Source organism: Bombina bombina, chromosome 2 (genome assembly GCF_027579735.1).
Source record: "Bombina bombina isolate aBomBom1 chromosome 2, aBomBom1.pri, whole genome shotgun sequence".
Classification (NCBI taxonomy): Eukaryota; Metazoa; Chordata; class Amphibia; order Anura; family Bombinatoridae; genus Bombina; species Bombina bombina.
Window position 1 is genome coordinate 993,967,003 of NC_069500.1, and position 15,022 is coordinate 993,982,024.

The 15,022-nt window shown below is 38.8% G+C and overlaps 1 protein-coding gene and 1 non-coding gene across 2 annotated transcripts in view; one reads left to right on the forward strand and one right to left on the reverse strand.

The window, feature by feature from the left end:
* Positions 1-7,145: 7,145 nt before the first annotated feature.
* Positions 7,146-7,217, reverse strand: TRNAA-UGC (transfer RNA alanine (anticodon UGC)). The gene has a single exon. It is a non-coding gene; the product is annotated as a tRNA-Ala (tRNA).
* Positions 7,218-7,497: 280 nt separating this feature from the next.
* Positions 7,498-15,022, forward strand: part of SEC24B (SEC24 homolog B, COPII coat complex component) — a 521,322-nt gene continuing 513,797 nt past the window's right edge. Inside the window, exon 1 of the mRNA XM_053700185.1 lies at positions 7,498-7,707. Within this exon, the coding sequence (XP_053556160.1) occupies positions 7,671-7,707 (37 nt within the window). The 5' untranslated portion in view covers positions 7,498-7,670. The remainder of the gene's footprint in view (positions 7,708-15,022) is intronic.

Consider the following 15,022-nt stretch of genomic DNA (forward strand, 5'->3'; position numbering starts at 1 on the left):
GGCCAGGCAGCCACGGACGGTCACGTTCCTCAACAGTGTCTGAGCTGACACATGCAGCACCACCCAGTAGGAACGTGACAGGAAATGAACAGGGCGCAAGTCGGGGAGGAGCAAATAGTCACAACACTAGTGACTGCGCATGCGCAGGACTCAGGAGGAAGACGTCATGTCACTAGAGAGAGAGAGCGGGAGTCGGGACGACCGACGACGTGCGACACAGCAGTAGGCAGGCAGCAAGCGCCAAGTGAAGTAAGGTAAGTCACTGTGTCATCTCAGTCAGTGCTGTGCGGTGTGGGTATGTGATCTTCTTCTTCTAAATCAGAGATCAGGGTGGGGAGGTGGTCTGGTCTACCAGTACCCGGTAAGACAAAACAAAGTCACACTCACAATCAATTTACAACAATGTGTATTCATTTTCTTTTCTGCAAGCCTTTAAAATGTAAATATTACTATATCACATTGCTTTTCAGTAAGGCTGTCCCTTTAATCAAATAATTGTTATCAATAATCCTGGGAAAGGCATTTAACCAATCAGTAACAAATACAAATCTCTCACCCCAGAGGAACTGAATTGTGCTTCTGTCATTAGGTTGTTGCATTGCACTTCCAGAATTCAAAGTTCTTGAATTTTTCTTTATTTACTGACCAGTGACCTTAATTTCTTAAATAATGAAAGACTGCCATTTTATTTGCTAAGGGGTACTGTCCTTGACATAGTATGGGCTACTATAACCAGAAATTATGGCCTCCTATCAAATAGGGTTATTCATTATTCCCTCCGACAGGGTTCAGCACAATTGATTAGTTTTGCCTTTTAATGAAAAATAAATACCACAATATAAACTATGTGTGTCTTTAAAACAATTATTATTAAGATTTAACATTTTTCATTTCAAATTTTTATCAATGTTCCAAATGAAAGCTACTCGCTAGAGGTGCATTAAAAAAAAAATAAGTAAAACTTTTGGTGGCGTAAAAAGACATTTCTACATAGGAATCAATTTCACAATTTATTTTTGTCTGCAAAACTAATTTCAAGCATTTAAGCATAGGCCTTTTGAGTAAAATTAAGCAATAAAAAGAGTAAGGATGACTATATAAATAGCACACTTGTTAAAATAATCAACTTTGTTATCAATAATAAAAAAAAAAGCTGAGAGAATAATGGGTCTTAAATAATAATAGATTTTTTAAAAAAAACAAAAAAACTTCCACTTAAATAATTTATTTAGGCCAAAATAAAAACAAAAATTGTGGTGTTTCCAACAGATTGTAAATAATGATATAGCAATGGTCAGTATTAAACGTATCTCCTTTGTCAGCTTGATATTTTTTTTAAGAGTGGTGCATCGGTAATACCTTGTTTATAGAGAAGTTGATATTAATTAAATTAATTTAAAAAGGTTCACTCATTAATCCTATACGTTTACACTCTAACCTAAGAGCATCAAGGGAGCAAACTACTTCTGCCCTTAAAACTATGTGCTTGTGTGTGCATATGTATGTGTGTGTTTGTGTGAGTGTGTACATATTTATGTGTTTGTGTGAGTGTGTATGTGTGTGTGGGTGTATGCTTATGTATGTGTTTGTGTGAGTGTGTATGTGTGTGTGAGTGTGTGCATATGTATGTGTTTGTGTGAGTATGTGTATATGTATGTGTTTGTGAGTATGTACATATGTATGTGTGTGTGAGCATGCATATTTATGTGTGTCTGTGTGAGTATGTGCATATTTTTATGTGTGTGTGAGCATGCATATTTATGTGTGTCTGTGTGAGTATGTGCATATTTTTATGTGTGTCTGTCACTGTGTGAGTATGTGTATGTATGTGTGTGTGAGTGTGTGCATATGTGTGTCATTGTGTAAGTATGTGCATATGTATGTGTTTGTGAGCATGCCAATTTATATGTGTGTCTGTGTATGTGTATATTTATATGTGTGTCTGTCACTGTGAGTCAGAGTATGTGCATATGTATGTGTGTGTAAGTGTGTGCATATGTGTGTGATTGTGTGAGTATGTGTATATGTATGTGTTTGTATGTACATATGTATGTGTGTGTGAGTATGCATATTTATGTGTGTCTGTGTGAGTATGTGCATATTTATATGTGTGTCTGTCAAATGTGTGAGTATGTGCATATGTATGTGTGTGTGAGTGTGTGCATATATATATGTGTGACTGTGTATGTGTATATGTACATGTTTGTGTGAGTATGTGCATATGTGTTTGTGTGTGCATATGTGTGTGTTTGTGTGAGTGAAAATATATGTATGTGTATACATATATATATATATATATATATATATGTGTGTGTATGTAAATATATATATATATATATATATTTATTATGTATGTGTGTGTATATATACAATGTGTGTGTGTGTATATATATATATATATATATATATATATATATATATTTATATATAATTTATTTTTTTAAATTACCATGGGGGGGGGGGTAACACCATAGAAACATAGAAACATAGATATTGACGGCAGATAAGAGCCATAGGCCCAGCAAGTCTGCCCCACCTTACCTAACAGTATAAACTTATCTAGTTCGTAGGATAGCCCTATGCTTGTCCCATGCATTTTTAATGTCCCCCACAGTGTTTGTTGCTACTACCTCTTGAGGAAGTTTATTCCATAAATCAATCACTCTTTCTGTAAAGAAGTGCTTCCTCAAATTACTCCTGAATCTACTACCCTTTAGCTTGAGCTCATGACCCCTTGTTCTTGAATTTTCCATTTTATGTAAAATACCCACAGCCTCAGTTTTACTAAACCCTTTAATGTACTTGAAAGTTGCTATCATATCACCTCTTTCCCTTCTCTCCTCTAAGCTATACATATTTAGGTCATTGAGCCTATCCTGGTAAGTTTTATTTTTTAAACCATGTACCATTTTGGTAGCCCTCCTTTGCACAGATTCAAGTTTGTTAATATCCTTCTGAAGATATGACCTCCAGAACTGCACACAATACTCAAGATGAGGCCTAACTAATGATCTATAAAGTGGCATAAGAACCTTACTATTTCTGCTGCAAATACCTCTACCAATACATCCAAGCATTCTGCTAGCCTTACTCGCTGCCTTACTACATTGTTTACTAAGTTTTAAATCATCTGAAATAATAATTCCCAAGTCCTGTTCCTCGTCTGTAACAGTCAGTAAAGTGTCATTGAGTCTGTAATTAACATTTGGATTTTTCTTCCCTAAATGCATTATTTTACACTTTGCTGTGTTAAACTTTAGATCCCAGTCGTTTGTCCAATCCTCCAATTGTTGTATATCACTTCTCATTTTGTCTACCCCCCCTGGAACATCCACTCTGTTGCAAATTTTTGTATCATCTGCAAAGAGACATACTTTCCCCTGTAGCCCTTTGCTGATATCGCAGATAAATATGTTAAACAAAACAGGCCCCAGAACTGACCCCTGAGGAACACCACTAGTAACAGCCCCCTCTGCTGAATGAACTCCATTTACTAAGACACTTTGTTTTCTGTCCTTAAGCCAGCATTCCACCCAGTTCACAATTTTTGAATCTAGACCAAGGAGATATAGTTTGTGAATAAGTTTATTGTGTGGGACGGTGTCAAATGCTTTGCTGAAATCTAGATATGCTACATCAACTGCTCCTCCCTTGTCTAATACTTTTGTTACATAATCAAAGAAGTCAATTAGATTAGTCTGACATGATCTCCCTGAAGTAAAACCATGCTGATTTTGGTCCTCTAAATTGTTTGTCTTTATGTAAGTCATAATTCTTTCCTTTAAGAGGCTTTCCATTAATTTCCCTACTACTGAAGTTAAACTAACTGGCCTGTAGTTGCCAGATTCTTCTCTACTGCCCTTTTTATGAAGAGGTATTACATTTGCTATTCTCCAATCATCTGGGACAGCTCCTGTTAATAGTGACTGATTAAACAGATCAGTTAATGGGACAGTTAGCACTGATCGAAGTTCTTTTAAAACCCTTGGATGAATATTATCAGGACCCACTGCCTTTGTAACATTTATTTTTGATAATGCTAACAAAACCTCATCCTCTGTAAAAAGATTACTTTTAAGCTTGTTTCTATTTTGCATAGCATCCCTTAAAGGGACACTCAATCAAAATGAAACTTTCATGATTCAGATAGAGCATGCCATTTTAAAAAACTTTCCAATTTACTTCCATTAACAAAATGTGCACAGTTTTTTTTATATTTAAACTTTTTGAGTCACCAGCTCCCACTGAGCATGTGCAAGAATAAGTGTGTATGCATTTGTGAATGGCTGATGACTGTCACATGGTACAGGGGGAGTGGAAAAAGACATAACTTTTAAAATTGTCAAAAAAAATTCTACTATTCATTTGAAGTTCAGACTAAGTGCTATTGCATTGTCTTGTTATCTTGCATTTGTTGATTATGCAAATCTACTGTGTTGACTGGTCCTTTAATGTAGACATTGTATCTTCACAATCTTTAGTGAAAACAGAACAGAAGTAATCATTGAGACAGTCTGCAATCTGCTTATCTCCTTCTATTATTTTACCATCAACTGATTTCAATTTTACTATTCCTACCTTATTTTTTCTTCTTTCACTGATATATCTAAAGAATGTTTTGTCCCCATGTTTTACTGACTGTGCTATCTTCTCTTCTGCATGAGCTTTAACCTTCCTAATTAACTGCTTAGTCTTTTTTTTTGTTGGAGTCTCCATATTTTCATATCATCATCTGCTTGTGTGTGTCTGTAATTTTTATAAGCTATCTTTTTTGTCTTTACAGCATGTGCTACTTCTTTGCAAAACCAAATTGGTTTCCGCTTCCTTTTACTTTTACAGACATGTCTAATACAGTGTGCGGTTGCATCTAAAATGGCACCTTTCACAAATTCCCACTGTTCTTGAACCCCTGTAATAAGATTTTTTCCCTTTAAATAGTTTTTTAGGTATTCTCCCATTAATGAAAAATCTGCCATCCTAAAGTCTTAAAATTTTGTTTTAGTCTGGGTGGACAGTTCCTGAACATGAATACTAAACCAAACAGATTGATGATCACTGGATCCTAAGTTCTCACCTACTGACACATCTGAAACTGTATCACTGTTTGTAAGTATTAGATCTAATATAGCTTCCTTACGAGTTGGTTCCTTGACTAATTGTTCAAGTGATTCCCCTAGCAGAGATTCAAGAATATACCTGCTTCTAGCCGATCTAGCAGAAGGAATCTTCCAGTCTATATCTGGCAAATTAAAGTCCCCCAGTACTATAACCTTACCCTTCATGGTCATTTTGGTTATTTCATCTAATAACAGATTGTTCAGTTTTTCATCCTGCAATGGAGGCCTATATACAACCCCTATTCTAAAAACATTTTTATCTCCAATTTCCAAAGTCACCCAAATACTTTCCACCTCATCATTTGTTCCTACAATTTCAGTAACCTTTATATTTTCATTTACATTTTACCATGAATTTCCGCACCGGGTGACACCAAGCTTAGTGACGCCACTCATGTTTATGGGCTATATAAATAGATCATCTACAAAACATTTATGCAAAGAAAAAAATGAGTGTATAATGTCCCTTTAAAGACCCCTGTCAGCTAAATGTAAAGGGCCTTTTAGGCTTTTACGCTTAAAAAAAAGTTACACTGTGCATTTTCTATTATATGTGTTACAGGCAGTCATTGCTGGTTGTTTACTTCTGGCAGCTAAGGGGGTCACATCCCTACTACGTACATGTGTTACTGGCAACCAGTATGTGTTACTGGCAACGCCGTATTTAACAAGCAGCGGTCATCAGACCGCTGCTTTCCTGCCCTTTCACCACTTCTTAGGTGGCGAACTTCAATATCCTATTGGCAGCTCCTGCCCTTGCGTGATTGGCTGTGCGCGGGCAGGATTGCATGTGAGTGCAAAATATCGCTTGTGTGCAATGCTGAATTCCGCCAGGGGAATTTAGCCAGCCAGAGGCAAGCTGTGGTGGACAGGGGCACGTATATGCGCCCCTGTCCGCCGCAAGCTTGATAAAGCGACCTTCAAATATGCAGTTTTCAATCCAAGTAAAAACAAGAAATGCTAAAAGCCAAATGATTTGCTTAGTCGCACAATTTATTTTACTATGAAATCTGATCAGGAGACTGAATTAACCTCCAAACAAAATATTTAATCCTGAATTTAGATGATTAGATATTGTTTTAGATTTCATTCTTTTGTGGTAACTTTTGCTCAGACTCCAGCCACTTCCTCTACTGACATTACAGGTAGCCCTCAGTTTACGCCGGGGTTAGGTTCCAGAAGGAATGGTTGTAAATAGAAACCATTGTAAATTGAAACCCAGTTTATAATGTAAGTCAATGGGAAGTGAGGGAGTTAGGTTCCAGGCCCCTCTCAAAATTGTCATAAATAACACCTAATACATTATTTTTAAAGCTTTGAAATGTAGTCTTTAACTGCTAAACAGCATTAGACACAGAATATATAATTAAACTAAGTTAAATGAACAAAAACATTTGCTAAAACAACATTATAAACCTAATAAAAAAATCACACAACACAGACTTTACTTGCATTTTTTTGCAAACAGTTCTTTCTATGCATTCCAATCTGGACGGATTTATAGACATGAAGATCTTGTTCCTTTAAAAGCTGCTCGATAGCTCAGGTCTAGCTAGCTACACTGATTAATTTCAGCTTGCTTGTGTGCTTGGCTTGCATATCTATGCTGCAACACAAGCAAACAGCTCCACATACTGGCTATTTTAATTGATGCACTGCTTTTCAATGCTTTTCAATAACAGTCACATGACTGAAAAAAAAGGTTGTTATTCTGAAACGGTGCAAATTGAACCATTGGAAACCGAGGGCCACCTGTAGTTAGATTGATCATGTAAATTGTACTAATTGACATAAGCGAAGCTGTTGCAAAATGTGTCTTCAGAAATATACAAAAGAACTGTTGAATCACAATATATTGCAATAGTATTTCACCTGGATTGACAGAATACTATAACTTTAAAAAAAAATCTAGAATATCAGAACGTTATTACATGTTTTCGTCTGAGTTTATAATTAAATAGAAATCAGGAAAATGATTTAATTCTAACAAAAAAGATTTGCATAAAACTCCATAATGGAAAAAAAGAGTGGAGATGCCGGGGATTGAACCCGGGGCCTCATACATGCAAAGCATGCGCTCTACCACTGAGCTACATCCCCTACCTGAAAATGAAGACGAAGTATACTGTATTGTTTTTCAATGCTATTACAGCATATGTATATGCTGTGGCGCACAGATTAAAATGTATCATCACATTAACAAACCCAGACTATTTATCAAAATTCATTAATAACTTTGCAGTAATATTTAGCTGCTACATCGACATGTCCTTATCCAAGACCCATGTTTACATACAAAAGCTAAGTATACACCACTGGCAGACTTTTCCCCTTTAGAGCATGCGCGCCCCTCCTAGTTCCAGCCGCTGCCTTTAGATGGCGCCCACTTCTCTCGATCATCTCCAAGGATTTAGGCCGCTGCTACTGCCGAGTCACATGATCTTCCCGAAGCCTAGTGCGGCTCTTCTGGAGATTGTTCTCAGAAGCTGGCGAACGATAGCGGTGGCGGTGGTTGATTTGTATTGACGCAAAGGAACACTGAGAAGTGACGCAATGTCCGCACAGGGACCACCAGCAGCTCAACACAACGGTGAGATAAAGTACCTAGGTACCTTTAAACAGACATATTTATATTGGTCAATTTTAAAAGACCTTCCCTGTGAGTCTGGTAGCCAATGAGTTAAAAGGATAGGCTACTGTTGCTGTAGAAGCACCTGCAGCAGGAGAGGGATGCTCATACACCGGTACATCACCTGCTTGTAGGTATCTCTCTGACCAGAGCTGTTCAGGGTATGCAAGGAGATTAGTGACATGCACACAAAGCCATTGTCACACTGACAGGGTGATAGGGAGGCCACCAGGAGTATAACCAGTATCCACAGGCCCTAAAAAGGATAACATTTCAGAGAGCTGTCACCATTACGTTTTGTCTCGATCTTACCCCAAATATTAATATTAGTATAGGTGTTTACATTGCCAACTGTGATATAATAAGCTTAATATATATCATTATATAATTAAATTGGTTATTGCGTTTATGCGACTCAAAAGCTGCCCAAAGTATTCAGTTTAGAAACTCATTACTTTTAAGAAAATCTGCTGACATTTCATATTTTGATCTAAAAGGAATTGCACTCACATATCTATAATTGTCATTTATCAACCCAGGTTCCTATTCTATTGGTGGATCACAATCCTTTAGAAAAGCTTTTCAAATAATTTATCTACACAAATCCCTGACCTAGTGTTTCCTGATGAAGATCATTAGATTCAACAGATTACAAATTCACATGAGAACATGCAGATTGGCATCATTTAAAGGGACAGTAAACACTCCTTATAAATTTACCGTGTTTAGTAGTTGTGAACCTGCTGATAAGTCTGCAACGTTTTAAATATACCTGTTCACATCGTATTGTGTCTGATTGTAAATTCAAACTGTGCATCCAGACTGTTAAAAATGGCCCCCAAACTCAGCCCCTAAGGATACTTCTTCCTAACCTTGATTTCATATGCCCATCTAGTTAGTGACTCGTAAATTTTTTCTTCTGTCTGTGCACTGACTGTTTCGCTTGCGTCATCCGATCGTCTCACACGTGACTCGCCGAATTTGCGCATGCGCAATGTCTGAGGGAAAGAAAAAAACGGAACCTTCAGACAACCACTTTAATTTCCTGTGTTTTTTACAGATACTGCAGAAAAATTGCACAGGTTATTTCAATTCCGTTTTAGGTATTATGTTATAAAAATATGTAAGTCAATAATGGAAAAAAGATCGATTCATATTTTTAAATTATTAAAATATGACATGTCTTGAGACTATATATTTTAGAGCTGGGTATATAGTATGCAAATATTAGAAAACTATGTGCGATACAAATACACCTGGCTGAAAGTGTACATATATTATATAAAATATCTCTATCTATCTATCTATCTATCTATCTATCTATCTATCTATCTATCTATCTATCTATCTATCTATCTATCTATCTATCTATCTATCTATCTATCTATCATCTCAAAATAACAAGAGTATTGCATTGAGCAATGATACTTTTTTTATTGGACTAACTATACATTTATAAGTTGACAAGCTTTCGGGAAGAGTTCCTTCCTTTATCAAGTCTAAAGCAATACTGACTTTAGACTTGATAAAGGAAGGAACTCTTCCGAAATCTTGTCAACTTATAAATGTATAGTTAGTCCAATAAAAAAAAGTATCATTGCTAAATGCAATACTCTTGTTATTTTGATATCTAAATCACTGGACTAACACAGCTACTCCAATCAAAAAAATAAAAAAATAAATATATATATATATATATATATATATATATATATATATATATATATATATATATATATATATATATATATATATATATATATATATTGCCTGGTATTTCGGCGCTGGACTGACCGTAATAGGCGGGATCAGACTGATATACTACAGGAAAGTTCTTCTCTGTGAAAAGCATTGCTAGGCTAAAAGAAGCTGCACCCAGGTGGTAAATCGCCATAGAACAGGCTAACAATAGTATTGAGCCAGTTGTTCGTTCCTGTGAGTGTGCTTCTCTCTGTGTGTATTTAGTCTCCCTATGGGAAAAAAAGGGGAAACCAGACGTGGACTCCTTGCTCAGTGTGCTTAGAGAAATATGGCTACACCTCACTGACGAGGCCCAATGAAGGCTGAAACGATCGTCTGGGGTTGCTGTGTTCCTTGTTCAGAGAGGAATTGCCTGGTATTTCGGCGATGGACTGACCGTAATAGGCGGGATCAGACTGATATACTACAGGAAAGTTCTTCTCTGTGAAAAGCATTGCTGGGCTAAAAGAAGCTGCACCCAGGTGGTAAATCGCCATAGAACAGGCTAACAATAGTATTGAGCCAGTTGTTCGTTCCTGTGAGTGTGTGTGTGTATATATAATATATATATATATATAATCACACACCTCTGCTCATCCGGTAATGAGGACAGTAAAACGCACTGCGGTGCACATCGCTGTGCGAGTAGTGTTTATATGTCATCCTCACTGCGTGATGACACAGTTGAAAGCCTCAGGAACGAGCCAAGGTATTGTAAAAAGATTTTAATCTAGATAAAGAAGGAACAGGGAGGAGGAGTTTGGGGGCCATTTTGGAGAACTATAAATCAATCATATTAGGGATATTTATGGCTGCTGCTATTCTTCACTGTTGGGGGTATGTGAATAATGATTGAATGGTTATGTATTTTATAATATATATTGATGTTAGTGGTGTTTACTGTCCCTTTAAGATTAATTTATCTTTAAAAACAGTGTTATCCAGAATTTGCTGGCCCTGACAAGTGCTGTCTTTATCATATGGTGCCACCTGTTCCAATTTATAGAGATGGCCCTGGTGTTAATCTAGTTTACAATTGCAGCAAAATAGTGCAGCATGATATAACAGCAAGAAAGGTTACCATGTGATATATATTTTGTTATGAAGATTTTACTAAATAAAATGATTTAATTCACTCAAGTGTATTTAAAGAACATTTAGAGATACATACACATTTGTCTTAAAGTGATATAATGTGGTAGCTGCTGCAAAGCATCATTAAAATGTGGGCTGTTTTAAATAGTAGCCTCAGGTTCTTAGAAAAATATGATGCTAAGTAGATAATGTGGGGGTAGCAGATTTCCCAGTACCTAGGACAGCACAAAAGCGGTACATGCTACTACATCACATTCTCTGGCTATTTGCAGGTGGCATCACTTATATCTTAAACAAAGGCTATGTGACGACAGGGATAACACCCTGAAATGTTACTGTTTTGGCAATGAAGACGCATACCATTTAAAGGGATATTCAAACAGCATGTTTCATTGTTGTGATAAAAAAGCGCCAAGCAGTTCCTTATGCTTCATGAATAATGTGTTGCAATTAGGGATGCACCGAAATTTCGGCCGCAGAAAGTTTCGGCCGAAAATAGCATTTTTTGTTATTTCGTTTTTTTTTTTTTTTTTATTTTTTTATTTTTTTTATTTTGACTTTACTGTCCCCTTTAATGGCGATTAAATGAGTCTACAGTCATTTGCAGTATATTTACACACACAATAATATAGAGATCTAACTATAAGCTGATGAGCAATCTATTCATATGGTCCATTTTTTTTTTTTTTTTTTTTTTTTTTTTTTTTAAGTGTACTTTTATTTTAATGAAATGCGAAAGACATTACAACTATAATTGTAAACATTGCAAGAGTTGAATTGATACAGAGATCACAAACCGCACCAGTACAAAGAAACAATGATACAAATTAACTTTGTCTTATCGTTAACTAGCGGGGTAAGTGGCTGCGTCAAGGGAAAATTAGAGTCGTAATCTATAAACTGTCTGATAGGTGTGGCGAGGACCGCCTAACCTAGTTTGTGATATTAGCGCTAGTAGTTCCAAAATGGTTCGGATGTTGACTAGTAACTTAGGGAAAGAAATCTATGGGTAGCCTAGTAGAGCTCACCACGGGTACGCGGCGAGGTCCACTGCTCATTCTGTACATCCTTATTTTTCACCATCAAGCCGAAGCGCTCCCATTGGGGAGGGGATAGGGCTTCTGTACAAAAGCAAACCTAATGATCGGATGGGGAGAAGGGGAGGGGGGTTCATCTTTGGACAGAAAGGAAAAGGGGGGGGGAAGGAGGGTAATACAGTGTCTGGGTCTTTGGACTACTATTGCCCTCACTGCAATACTCATCTTGGGGGATTCTGCTGTAAGTAAGTATCCCAGGGTTCCCAAATAAGGCTAAAGATATCTGATTGGCGTCTTATTCGGTAAACAAAATCTTCCATGGACTTCACATAGTTTAGATATTCCACTACACTCTGCCACCTGGGGGGGTGTACTTTCTTCCAGTTTCTAGCAATTGTCATTTTGACTGAGGTGAGCATGTATATTAAGAGAGATCTCTGATGCAAGGGTATTTTCTCTAGATTTAGGTGTAGGAGGGCAAGTGCAGGGTCACAGATCTCAGGGAGAGCCATTGCTCTACATGCCTCTCGGAGCTTGTTCCAGAGTGGCTTGAGTCTAGGGCAGGACCACCATATGTGCAATGGGGTACCTAGGCCTCCACAGTCCCTCCAACAAGAGGGAGAGTGGGTAGGGTAAAGAGATTGAAGCTTGGTCGGGACCAGATGCCATCTAGTGAGCATTTTAAAATAGAGCTCGTACATCGTTGCGCAGTGCAACACCGCTTTGGTCTTAGTGATAGCCACTGTCCATTTCTGGGCAGTGAACGTTGTTTTTAAGTCTGTCTCCCAGGAGAGCAGGTGTCTCGTTTTAACTAACACAGGGGACACTATGAGGCACTTATAGTGCGCCGAAAGGGGCTTATAGATTTGGAGTCCCATTTTCCATCTCGACTCCCAGGGCGTAGGGGCCCGTGGCGAGTCTCCAAGAAGCCCCCACGCTCTCAGAAAGGAACGCAGTCTCATAAGTTCAAATTCTAGGTGCCTCGGGATTTCATATCTAGCTATCATCTCTTCTTGAGTTAAGAGGCGTCCATTGGCATAGAAGTCTCCAACCGTCTTTATTTCTAGCTGTTTCCATAAATTCAGTCTGAAGTTAGGGAGAGTCTGGAGTAGAGGAATAACTGGCTGGATGGGAGAAGGGTAGGGGGCAATCTGGGAGCTATGTCGAAATCTGTACCAAAGTAGTTGACATCCTCTGACTATTTTGTTAGAAATGGTATATGTGGAGGAAAGATGGGGGGGGAGCCATAATAAATCAGATAAATCCAGGTATGCTGGGAGAGAAGCCTGCTCAAGCTCCCTCCATCTCGCAGGTGGGAGATCCCTTCCCCACGCTGAAGCATGGGAAATCATTGCTGCTTCATAATAGTGTCTAACACTAGGTAGACCCAATCCTCCCTGGTCAAGGGGGGAGTACAAGATTGCTGCAGCAACTCTGGGTCGCTTGCTATTCCACACATACGAGTTGAAGAGAGTCTGGAAGCCTCTTAGTAGTTTTTCGGGGACTGGGAGTGGAATACATCTCATGATATATGTTAACTTAGGTAGCAGCATCATTTTCAAGGCTGCAATTCTCCCCATCCAAGACAATTCATCATATCTTTTGGATCTTAATGATTTGGTAATTTCTTTCATCAGAACTTGATAGTTCTCACGTAGTACTATATCTTTGTCGTGAGATAGAAAGACCCCAAGGTGGCGGATTCCCTTGTTAGACCACTTAAATGAATATTGCTTCTGCAAGGCACGCTGTTCTAAATGATCAGGGTGTATCATATATGCCTCCGTTTTGGAGACGTTGATTTTGTAATTGGAAAGCTTGCCAAATTTGTCGATTAAAGCCAGCAGGGGCGGGAGCGAGTGTGTCGGCTCTGTAATGAAGAGGGTAAGGTCATCGGCAAACAACGCCACCTTTTGTACCGAGTCATGCAGTAGTAGGCCCTGGATCCGAGTATCGCTTCTAATTGCCTCAGCTAGTGGTTCCATTACCATCGCAAAGAGGAGCGGCGACAGGGGGCAGCCCTGTCGTGTTCCATTCCGGATATGTATCTTGGGGGAGCTAAAGCCCAGTCCCTTAACTACTGCTGTGGGGAGTACGTATAGTGCCTCAATTGCTCTACAAAATGAGTGTGGGATCCCAAATATTTTTAAGGTCTCAAACATATATTCCCATCTCACCCTGTCAAAGGCCTTTTCGGCATCCAGTGACAGGGCGAGAAGGGGTAGGCCCATGTCGTGTGTTTCTGAAAGGATATTCAGTAACCTGCGTGTGTTGTCGGTTCCCTGTCTGCCTTGAACAAACCCAACCTGGTCAAGGTGAATTATAGAGGGCAAATGTTTCCCCAGTCTGGTCGCAAGGACCTTGGAATATATCTTTATATCCACATTGATAAGGGATATGGGTCTATAACTCCCACATTCCATTGGATCTTTGCCTTCTTTAGGAATAGTCAGAATGTTGGCCTCTAGAAATTCCTGGAGGGTCTTACCTTCCTCGGCAATTCCACTGAACAACCGAAGAAGCAAAGGGGAAAGGAGTGAGGCAAAAGACCGGTAAAATAATGGTGTGAACCCATCTGGGCCAGGGGCCTTGTGGGGTTTCAGTGATAGGATGGCTGTTTTTATTTCATCAATAGTAAAAGGTTTCTCTAGATCCTCTATAGAGTCGTCGCTTAGTTTTGGTAATTGCAAACTTGTTAGGAACCGTCTCAATTCATCTCCACTCGGAGGCAGGTCACTAGAGCCACCCTCTAAATCATAGAGGGCAGCATAGTACTCCGAGAAGGCAGTGCCAATGTCCTTGGGGGAACGGACTATTCCTCGAACCGACTTAATAGCCGGGATCCTGCTGTTGGCCGCTCGGTTTCTAAGCTTGCGGGCTAAAAGCCTGTCAGCTTTGTTTCCCTTACTATAATAGATCTGCTTTAATTTAAACAGATTGGCTTGGACCTTTAATAGTTCCTGCTTATTGATTTCGGATCTTATAAGCCCTACTTGTGTGGCAAGAGCAGGATCAAGAGTTTTTTTGTTGGCCATTTCGAGGGGTCTCAGATCGGCATACAGTTTTGCCAATGGGACCTGCTGGGTTGCCTTCCACTGGGCCTTTTTTTTTAGGAAGTGGCCTCTCAAGTAAGCTTTAAGCGCGGCCCAAACAATTTCAAGTTTAGTGTCACCCGTGTCATTAAATTTCAGGAAGTCAGAAATTAACTCAGTCAATTGCGGGATCTCAGGTTCCGCTAGGCACTGGTCAGGAAGCCTCCAAGGTGGTCTACAGTTGGGGGTCTGTAAAATTGACAGTTGAGCGCTAACCAAGTCATGGTCTGACCAAAGACAGGGCTTAATCTTCGGGGCGGTAAATTTATCTAGTGTCCATGAGTCGCATAGGATGTAGTCTATCCGCGAGTA